The sequence below is a fragment of the Conger conger genome, chromosome 8, assembly GCF_963514075.1.
Source record: "Conger conger chromosome 8, fConCon1.1, whole genome shotgun sequence".
Taxonomy (NCBI): domain Eukaryota; kingdom Metazoa; phylum Chordata; class Actinopteri; order Anguilliformes; family Congridae; genus Conger; species Conger conger.
In genome coordinates this window covers 44,314,939-44,326,061 of record NC_083767.1, presented here as the reverse complement: position 1 = coordinate 44,326,061, position 11,123 = coordinate 44,314,939, and the positions used below count along the sequence as shown (strand labels likewise).

General features: G+C 43.0%; 1 protein-coding gene across 2 annotated transcripts; it reads left to right on the top strand.

Annotated features, from left to right (window-relative positions):
- Positions 1-1,428: 1,428 nt before the first annotated feature.
- Positions 1,429-10,505, top strand: pfkfb3 (6-phosphofructo-2-kinase/fructose-2,6-biphosphatase 3). Of its 2 annotated transcripts, XM_061251414.1 has the most exons (16): positions 1,429-1,805; positions 3,434-3,562; positions 3,680-3,776; positions 3,873-3,939; positions 4,167-4,241; positions 4,379-4,435; positions 4,644-4,768; positions 5,086-5,293; positions 5,405-5,551; positions 5,655-5,759; positions 6,290-6,419; positions 6,592-6,654; positions 6,761-6,825; positions 6,916-7,092; positions 7,403-7,425; positions 8,708-10,505. In XM_061251414.1, the coding sequence occupies exons 1-16, from the start codon at positions 1,724-1,726 to the stop codon at positions 8,712-8,714; spliced, it is 1,557 nt and encodes a 518-aa protein (XP_061107398.1). In that variant the 5' UTR covers positions 1,429-1,723; the 3' UTR covers positions 8,715-10,505. The 2 variants fall into 2 exon arrangements, with proteins under 2 accessions (XP_061107398.1, XP_061107396.1); XM_061251412.1 differs by lacking the exon at positions 7,403-7,425.
- Positions 10,506-11,123: the final 618 nt, after the last annotated feature.

Genomic DNA, 11,123 nt, shown 5'->3' with positions numbered 1-11,123 from the left:
TTGCCTGTGTGACAGCGAGCTCTATGACGTTTGAGACAAAGATGTATTTCTTCTTGATTTGGCTCTGTACTTCACTATTTGAGATTGGTGATCAAACACTTCACATGTTGTTAAAGTGCACATTCTCAGCCATGCCATGTTTTGAAACTATTTTCGCAGATCAGTATTAATAAAAGAATATCCCCAGTTGCCCATGCTCGTGCATCCATCAGATATATCAGCGACACAGATCTCTGAGTTTAGACTTTAAATGTTGCTATAGTTTTTCGATGCTGGAAATGGATAAATAAACAATATGAAGACAAAAACTAGCAATTCATCTTTGGCCACTAAAAGGGTTTCATCATAAATTTTAACAGGTAAAATTTTCTAAACTGGTCAGTTCAACGTCTGAAGTGCGTAGTTATATTGGTTGGATTTGGTAACTGTATTGCGTTTGATTCCCGTTAGGCTACAACATCTTTTAACACAGGCAGACATTATTTAATATGCACGTTTAGCAAATCCAATTAATAATCCAGACTATGAACTGTTTATGCAAATATAGTGGACATACACTGAAATATGTTAGGGAAAGCTTTTTTCCAGGGTGAAAGCAATAGCCTACAGCCACTTATTTCCCCCCCCAGTCACAAATAGGAAACTGAGCTCCTCCAGTGCCTACGTGCAGCTTTGAAAGTAGCCTTTTCATCCACACGTAAGGCACAGTTACGGAATACCACATCACTGTAGTATTTGTCTGAAGCATTTAAGAAGACGTTTGTGCCAGGCGAAGTTTCTTTTTTTATTTTTATTTTTTGTATTTCCTGTGTACTGTAGTGTACATTAAAACTGGGAAGTGCTATATTTTGCAGTGCATTAATTGCAATGCATTTTCAGAATATCAGTGGGTCCATTAGCCTCGTTGAATGAATACCCTATGTGATTATGTCAGTTGTATCAATTCACAATTTGATTGCTTTCCTTATTAATTTCCTCGCCAACAGTAGTAGTTTCTCGTTTCACCATAACTAAATGAGTGTGTGTTCATATATAGACTGTCTCATTCCTCAGTGATGTGCACGTGCACCAGACATGCCCATATGCCACGCCAAGATTAATGACTCAGCCAGCCCAGGCTACGTGCACCCTCCCCCATCTCTTTCCGACTTGTTTTTATTTATTATTTATTTGGACTGGATCTTGGAGAAATACCTTCCTCTTATTTTTATGAGTAAGCTATAGTATCATCCCTGAACCTGTCTATTAGGCATGTGTATTTCCGCATTCCGCTCTGCATGTAGGACCGACAGCGAAACATGCTGTTTCCCAATGAGTCTGCACACCCGTTTTGTCCACACGAGGGCGCAATGTATCAAACGCCGTGGGTATCCCAGAATATGGTACACGCCTATTGGGCGTCATGGCAGTCACGTTGCTCGACCGGCTTTTGTACTTAAATAGGGGACGAGAGAGGCGGTTTGAATAAGCAAAGTGGCAGCAGAACGAGCATTTTCAGTACACACAAGACGTGATTTGTTTTGTTTTTTTACGCGATACTAATCGTTGAGTAGTAGATTTGGATCGAGAAGGAAATCAACACCAGGATACGCTTAGGCTAACTTGCTTTTGCCTGTTGATCTTCGTCGAGTTTAAAGGCATCTTAGTGCCTATTACGGTTATTCTGAGGCGGATTTGAATTAGACCAATTTAGTTATTCTTTCTCATTTATCACCAATAAGGAATGCCAAGAGAGCTGACCCAGAACAGGATCCAAAAAATCTGGATTCCGTCTAAGGATGACAAACCGGCGGCACCTCGAAGATGTAAGTTACGTTGGTTACATTCCAATCATTTTTTTTAATGAACCAGCCGGCATATCTGAATAATATGTAGTCAGTGCTGGCTATGTGATATCGACTTACGCAACGATTACGAGGCAACCTATGAAATGTTATTTTTTATTTTCGTTTAGGCTATTTCTGAACCGAGAATGGCATACCCTTGCTTGTGACTCACGTAGGCTAGTTACCATGCTGCTAGGCCTTCAGTAATGTAGTCTACATTACACAGGTGCATCTATCAAGCGAGCGAATTAGTTTTTTTGACGAATTAGTGAAATTTATATGCATTTCCGTATATGAATTATAATCATTCACAGTGATTACGTATTTTATCACGTTTATGTTTGAAAGGAATTACACGAAATTCCCCAACGCTGTGTAAACGTCATTTCCAGGTTCCCTAGCTATCAAAAATGACGTACAAGTTCGCTCGAAAAAACCCGGTGCACTCGCTCATATCCTGGTTTGTCTAAGGGGCTGCCGCAATTCTGTGGGGGCGTCGATTCTGACTAACGTTTACTGGGGTCTGCCTAGAACGCGTTATTGCTTGACTGTGTAAGTCGGTGTTTATCGAACTTCTTTTGGATCGGCGAAATTATTTGAATGTCAGCGATGTGCTACGTTGGCAGGGGCCAGGCTTGTCATTTGTAAACTGGTTTTCCGCGGATGCAGGTCTGAAACGTGGCTACAGTAACTAGCCGAAAGGATTCTTTTCTTGACGAACTTGACGAACTTCATACCATTGCATCCAACATTTGAATCACATATTTGTAATCTTAGGGCTGGATTAAAACACCGTTACCGAAATATTTTCCCCCATGACTTAATTAATATTTAAGCTTCAGACGTCTTATTTGGCTATTACATTATATTCCGTTGTCAGAGCAACACACCATTGTGGAGATCAGTGTTTCCAAGGAAAGGATCAACAGTTTGTGTGACATGTATTGCATTGTCCTATATCCAGGCCTGTGTGTGGGTTCATTTTATTTGTCTATATAAAATGCATTCAGGTCAATCCCTGCTTGTATCAGTCCAGCATGTGCTGGCATAGTGGTGGAGCTGCACCATCATGTTGTTCTCATAAGGACCTGTTCTGTCCATCTCGCAACTGGCTCTAAATGTGGAAAAGGGGGTGCAATTGGGAGTGGAGTCTGCAGCAGTATTTTACACTGGTATTGCATGGTCCATAATGTCTGCATTTTCATGTCCCTGTTTTAAATGCACAATTTTGCACCATCCTTTGCCAACACCATGACTGATTTGCGTCTTACTAAGTGAACTAGACGCACACCAGTGCATGCATTCTAATTTTGTTCATTCCATTACATGACTGCAGACTTGCGCCTTAATTCTCTGTAATTGACTAATGTAGCTCATTTATTTTCCACTATTTAAAATGCTTTCTTTGATCTGAGCAAATCTGGTATTTGCACAAGGTTGTCTGTACACAAACTTGAGAGGGAATTGTTTCCTGGAAAAGAAGTCTCATTTGAAAGTTTGCCTACAGTTGTTATGGCGTCTGATTCTGTAAAGGAAATGAGTTGTGGGGTGCCGGTCGCTATACAGGGACACCCTAACAGTGTGCTGCTCTGCTCTCTCTGGCTCAGGCAAGGCCGGCCCCCACCTTGCCAACCCCCCCACTGTGATCGTGATGGTCGGCCTGCCCGCGCGCGGGAAGACCTACATGTCCAGGAAACTGACCCGCTACCTCAACTGGATCGGACTGCCCACCAAAGGTACGCCCGTCTGCAGGTTGTCCAACGGTGTCCTATGCATTTCTTGGTTTTGCTGTGCTTTATATTATGTTCTTTTGAATATTATATATTTGAATATTATATAATGTTATATTTCAGTGTTTAATGTCGGAGAATATCGGCGTGAGGCAGTGAAGGAGTACAGTTCTTACGACTTCTTCAAACCCGACAACCAGGATGCTTTGAAAATAAGACAGTGAGTGACCTGTTTTCCTTTGATTTGGAGCTCATGTTTGAAGGGCTGAGATGAAGGGTGTGCTTATCGTTGCGTCTGGTTATTTTACCCCCACAGACAATGTGCCTTAGCAGCTCTGAGTGATGTCAAGTCTTACCTGACAGAAGAAGGTGGCCAGATCGCTGTAAGTAAACCTCCATTGCCTTAAAAAAAAAATTAAAAAAAAACATTTCTGAGGCAGAATGGAATGGTATAGTTTTAAAAGAAAAGATAAACTCAAAGCTAAAAAAAAAAAAAAAAAAAAGATTTACTCTAACCCCTTGGGATTCTTTCACTACCATAATTTATAATTTACCATAGTATTTATTTATTTTTTTCTCTCAAGATGAGTTTCATTTTGTCATCCTGCAGGTCTTTGATGCTACCAACACAACGAGGAACAGACGGGACATGATCTTGAATTTTGGCAATGAGAATGGATTCAAGGTGAGTGTACATCTGTAGCTACACTTTCTGTTATGAACATCATGGTGGTAGTCATTTATCATTGCTTACCCCCCCTCCCCCCCATCTTGAATATTTTCACAAAATATGGATGTTTGTTTTTCACTCTCTTCCCGCAGATATTTTTCATTGAGTCGGTGTGTGAAGACCCGAACGTCATTGCAACAAACATAATGGTGAGTAAGATATCATAATGCTTTCTGTTGAATACCTTTTGCTCTACAGCCTCCAGCCCTACAATAGGAATCTAACTTTGTGCTCTACCTTTCTATGAGGTTGCCATAGCAGTGCAATGAATTGGCTATGATGTTGTTGGTGATTTGATTCTGACTTGTCCTGCTCTGTTCAGGGCGTCACGTTGCTCTCTGCTATCTCTTGTGACAGGAAGTGAAGGTGTCCTCTCCGGACTACCAGGACTGCAACAAAATGGATGCCTTGGAGGACTTTCAGAAGAGAATCGAGTGCTACCGGCAGTCGTATGAGCCTCTGGACCCGGACCACTATGACAGGTATGCATGCGCCTACAGGACTGTTGCGTGTGAATCGGCCAGCAAATATTTCCAGTGTATGGCATTTTTATTGGATTTATGAACTTTCCGATCAAGGAATGTGTACCCTGCTGAAATTTTTTTTTTTTTCCAAGTTAGGTTTTCAAACTGTTGGTAGCTGGTTGACCAGTTCAGTCCAACTCCATGGTCAACATGGTTTGACCTGGTCAAGCTATTTGTTTAAATGGCTGGTAGCTGCTATAATATCAAGCTGGTCCTAGCTGGATTCCGCTGTGTAGAGTGCAGCGTTTAATCTCCCCCTTTTGTGCCGATTCCAGGAACATGTCTTTCATCAAGGTGATCGACGTTGGCCGGAGATTCCTGGTGAACCGGATCCAGGATCACATCCAGAGCAAAATCGTGTACTACCTGATGAACATCCACGTCCAGCCTCGCACCATCTACCTCTGTCGCCATGGCGAGAGCGAAGACAACCTGCAGGGTCGCCTGGGTGGGGACTCGGGCCTTTCCTCCCAGGGTAGAAAGGTACGGAGACACTGGAGAGCGGTTGTGGAACCAAAATGGAGGCACCATTACTGAAAAGCTAAAATGGCGGATGACAGATTACATTACCTTTTTCCTGCTGGTGCTTTGCAGTTTGCCGGAGCCCTGACCACGTTTGTGGAGGAGCAGAACCTGAAGGACCTGAGGGTCTGGACCAGTCAGCTTCGCAGGAGCATCCAGACGGCCGTGGCTCTTGGTGTACCATACGAGCAGTGGAAGGCCCTCAATGAAATTGATGCTGTGAGTGCAAGCTTATGTCCTTTCATACATGTACACACACACACACACACGTGCGTGTGCATGTGGCACATCCTTTAATAGTGCAACATCTCTCTGTTTGCAGGGTGTGTGTGAGGGTATGACCTATGATGAGGTGAAGGAGAAGTACCCAGAAGAGTTTGCTCTGAGAGACCAGGACAAATACTACTACCGCTATCCTACTGGAGAGGTATGTACTAATCGTCCTGTTAAATATGCTCGGAGGGACGTGATGTTCTCTTGCATTCGCTGAATCTGCCATAGGGAATGTAGAGTACCTAGTGCTGTGCCCATGCTGATGCCACGCTCTCCTCTTGGGTGGGGTAGGGTAGTTAACATGCAGGTGGCTGACGGCAAGTTGTTCATGTTCTCTCAGCCCGAAACTGGAATAGACGGGCGTCCTGGCTCGTTAGTCGAGTAGCTTGATGGATAAGGAGTCGCATGGCTATAACGGAGCCATGTTCAGCTCTCCACACGACTGTGAAACGTGTGATCGCTCTGTGTTGGAGTCATCTTAATTTGCTTTTTACATAAAGCAAATTTAATTGCGTCCTGTATTTATTTATTTATTTATTTTTAATGAAGATTAATTCCCCCGGTCTCCCGCTTTTACGTCATTGCCAATACCCTAGTGTCCTAATCTTCAAACCCTGGCTTGCTTTTCTCCCGAGTGCTCTCTGGTTGGCAGCCATTTTTGACTCTGCCGCTCTCCCCCTCCAGTCATACCAGGACCTGGTCCAGAGAGTGGAGCCGGTCATCATGGAGCTGGAGCGCCGGGAGAACGTCATGGTCATCTGTCACCAGGCCGTCATGCGCTGCCTGCTGGCCTACTTCCTGGACAAGAGTGCAGGTGAGCCACTTTCCTATCAGCCCTCACTCCCAGTTTGCATACCTTTGCATCTCTGCTGTTTCAAAGGCTCAGGGGAAGCAGGCTGTTGACCAGATTAGTCTTCAGGGTAACATTAGTTTCCTCTTCCATGTGGGATTCATGACGTGGTTGCGATCTGTGACCTGCCTTTCAGATGAGATGCCATACCTGAAGTGCCCTCTCCACACCGTTCTGAAGCTCACGCCCGTCGCATATGGTGAGAATCATCCGGAATGTTCCTTACAAGCGCTTTCACTCGGCATAGTAATTGTGTGTTCCCTTGGCGATCAGTGTTAATGGCGTTTTTTGCTTTCTCTGCACAGGGTGCAAAGTGGAGTCGATCTCGTTGAATGTGGACGCAGTGAGCACGCACCGGGACAGACCGGAGGTACGCTTACTCAGCCACACATCCGTCTCACTGCAGTGTTGCATGTCGGGATGGCCTGACCTTTGACCCCCCTCCCCCTGTGATCGGCAGGTTCCGAAGAGTCCAGTCACGCTCATACGACGGAACAGCGTGACCCCGCTCACCAGCCCCGAACCCTTCAAGAAGCCTCGCTTCGACCACCTGAACGGGAACTCTATCCCTGAGGTCCCCCCCGCCCACCTGTCCCGCTGCTCCACCTCACCCCTGCCCTTGGTCCATTTAGGACAGGTGAGCGCGTGTGCCCAAACCTGTCGCTCGGTGATTCTCACACCTCTATTACATCCTTCCGTTTTCACCTCATCTCTGAGTAACGTAAACTCACCGTGTTCTGTAAACGGCTGCTTCCACCAGAAGTTAACGGCCGTTCAATGGTCGTTTGTCTCCTGCGGGATGCGGGTTATGATTACGTTTGCTTATTGACCATGTCGGACACTAAAACACTGATGTGAATTGGACCGATAATTCTTACTACTAATAACTTGGTGTTCGGAACACAGCGAGTTTACGTCTTCAACCTTTCTGTTCATCTTCTCTTTAGCTCCAGCTTGGTAGAGTTTCTCTGTAAGTACCTCTGCCTCACTCTTCCCTTCCCTAACCCCAATGCTTCGCCTCACCAGGCGCAAGGAGGATGTAGAAAAATCCATGTTTTCTAACTAACTAACTAAAAACAGAAATGCTGTTTAAACCGTCAAGGTATAGAGTAAAACGTGAGGAAAGGTGTGTTAGTGTGCTGTGCGTTGAAGTGTCCGCTCTAGGGAGACCGATCCTAAGGTTTCTGATCTAAGCACGCCTGTGGTTAAATGGTAGGCCCTCAAACAACACTCTACATTCTTCTCCTCTCCCACACACTGTTACATCATGCCATTCCTGGCTGACTGCCATTTCTGGCCTCTAATGAAAGGACTATTGCACAAGGTCCACAAGCCTTTTTAACAACCTGTCCTATAGCTTTCTCTGGATGTATAGTACACACACACACACACCCCCTCAGGAAACCATTTAGTATGTTAGTCTGATGTTTCTTAACAATTATTAACAACTCATGATCTTTTTCCATTCATTCAAACTCTGTCCCCAAAGACCATTTTCCATTCTCACATGTCTCCATGTTTTTGGATGGGTTGTGGCCTGCATGTTGTCTTTTTGCTGGTAAAATCAGACTAGGTCTGACAGGGAGACCCAACCCCTGCTTTGCTTTTAGGTGTGAGTCACTGTGCCCTCCTGAGTTCAGCTCCCTAGTGTCTATGAGGAGATATGGGGTTGACTCAATATGGAAATCCTGTCTCTTCTGTTGTATTGACACAGCTGCTCACTGGGCTTACTTACCAGCAAGCCTGGGTTTTATTGATTTATTCCACAGAACTCCCAGTTCAATGGTTCATTCCTTGTGTTTTGGAATTGTGTAGCATAGTATGTTACTGAGTAAGTGAGATTTGTTTCAAAGTAATGCCCATGCTTGGTCTTAATTCACTCCAATTGTCACCAAGTTTTGCTTTGATTTGGTCCTGGAGAGAGGCCTAATTCAATAAAAACACATCGGTTTGGCCTCCTTTATAAATGCCAATTCTTTAACATGCTATATGTGCATTAGGAAAATGGAATAACTGTTGCGAGTTTTTGGGTTTGGGGAAAGGCACAGAAGGCTTGCCTTCAGGGGGTAATGGGACAGTGGTAGAAATGAATGGCTTGTATTGCTGCTGAGTTTGCCTGCTATGTTGAGACTGCTGAGATTGCTGCTATGTTTGCCAGTGCCTGGCTTTTGTTGTTTCATTCATCAACATTTTAGAGTATGCGATGGTGCAGTCATGTGACCACTGTGTGCCCCGTGTTTTGTCCTCCCCAGAACCTGAAGAGATGCGCTTCGGATCTCCATGAACTTCTCCAGTCCTGCCAATGAGACGCTGCCACATCACCGTCACCTGACCGTGCTCCACCAGAAGTGATGTCAGTCGGGACATTGATTTTCTATTTAATTCTGACTGGGCTTCATCTTGGTGGGATCTCCGTTTGGGGCAAATCGCTGCCCAGAGCTGGCCAGAATGGTGATTGTTTGTCATGTAAATGAATGTCTCGCTGTAATCCAAGTGCTTCTGTTACATGTGCACACACCCTGTGTTCCTGTAAATGTATGTAGTGTCAAGTTACAATGAGTGGGTGTGAGGGTTTTTTTTTTTTTTTTTTTTTTTTAAATTTTTCTTTTTTAAATCTGTAAATGTGGGACTTTTTGTGAAAGAACTTAATGTCACGCGCTTCACAGAAGAGCATTTTCAGAGGTGTGACGGTCTTTTCTGATGTTTCGTCTTCAGATGGGCCTTCTGTCCACAGCTTCATGCCTTTCACCTATGATAGGATAGGATTTTTGCCTCATTTCTGTCATTTCCCCCTGCATTTCATCTTTTTTTAGGCAACTTCCTTGGTACTGCGCAGGTACCAAGTAGTGCTTTCGTGTCATCATAGCACAGGAAGTGTTATTGTGGCCGAATGAGTGCAATGCACAACCAGTTGAGACTGGTTTGTGTACATGACCGGTTTCAGTGCCATTACTTCTGTCAAGGCTTTCAGTTTCCCCTTTCTGTGAACTGCGTTATGTGAAATCACATGCAGGTGCTTAAGGCTTCCCCATTCAGCGATTCCTAAGCAGATGACATGCAAGCTTCTCACTCAATCTAGTTTCAAGCAAACATTGCCTGTAAATGCACAGGTTATTTATAGAATGATGGAGTAATGTTTAACTTTTATATTTATTTGAAGTAAGATTCATGTACTTTTAGTGTTTCCTTCTTTTTTTTTTTTTTTAACTGGATATACTGTGTATTATTTTGATATAATATGTTGTGAGGTTTATCCTCTGCCTCGGAACTGGCAGAGTATTTCTAAGCCGTTGCGCAAGAACTGCGCACCACATTGTATGTTCAAATGATTTTAGTCCCCTTGGTTTGGGGCATTTTATTTATTTATTAGAAGGTATTTTGTTGTATTTAAGTTCTTACACATTTAAAATGCACATGCCAATTCTTCAGCATGTTTCAAACGGCAATAAAACATTTCAATTAGTTTGTGCACTATACAATTGAGTTAATACGTCTTACTTGATAGGGTCAACTATCTTAATGCTTGTAACTTGAAAAACCATGAAAATAAGTCAAACGTGCACGTTTACCCGGTGTTCCCATTACTGTTGTAGGAGGATGAATTTGACTTGATCATGTAATATTTGGTATGTTTGGACTGTGTGGGAATGGAGTACCCACTGGGCCTACTCCAAGTCCTGCTTGGTCAGTGAATCTTTCACACTTTGAGAGGGAGCTGGCACTAGTGTACATCTGATCATTACACTCATGGATTGCTCTGGCATTCTGTCACTAACTTGTCTTCACTTTTTATTTATTCATTTCCATTTTCTAGTTTATTCTATTGTCATTTTTGCCTTTTTGCTGAAAGTGCTGTCCAAGCTTAGCCAGAGGTAAAATTACATAATGTAAGGCTGTTTTGCTTGAGGAATAAACTCTGAATAATGACTTTCATTTGTGATAATATGTGTACAGTTAGTTGTTCCATCTTGTTTATAATCAGAATGTGTTGAGATGTACAGGGGTGAATGTAATCTAGAATATGTTTATATTAAAACCTATTTAACACTATTTGAAAGTCACTGGGAAATCATTTGGTCACATGATTTGAAGGACATTTTATCACCCAGTCCGGACAAATATTTTGTTTGTCTTTATTTGCTGCTAATACTTGAATTATTGCTTGAATTTTTGAAAAGTTATTTTGGGGAAAAACTTATTTGCTAGTCTAAAGGTTTGTAAAAATTTCAGAATGATGGTACCAGACTTGTAACTTTCATAATCTGTTATAAGCAGATAATGGTGAAATGTTTTCCATATTGTGAACTCTATTTGGCTCTGCATATTTGAGGTGATATGCGCACCAAGACAACCTTATTGAATATGAACCATTAAGACCCTTTCTGCAGGACCTTTTATTTTTCAGCTGGTTCTATTGTGTGAATTGCACACCTGATTATTACAAAGAATGCCTTTCAAGATTGTACACTCAGTGAGCCCTTTGTGTATTTATTAGACTTATTTGTCTCCTGCTTCTGTAGCCTATCCACTTTGACGTGTTGTGTGTTCAGTATACAGTTCTTCTGTATACCACTGTTGTAATGTATGGTTATCTGCGTTAGTTACCTTCCTGTCAGCTTTGACCAGTCTGGCCCTTCTCTGACTTCTCTCATTAACAATGCTTTTTTT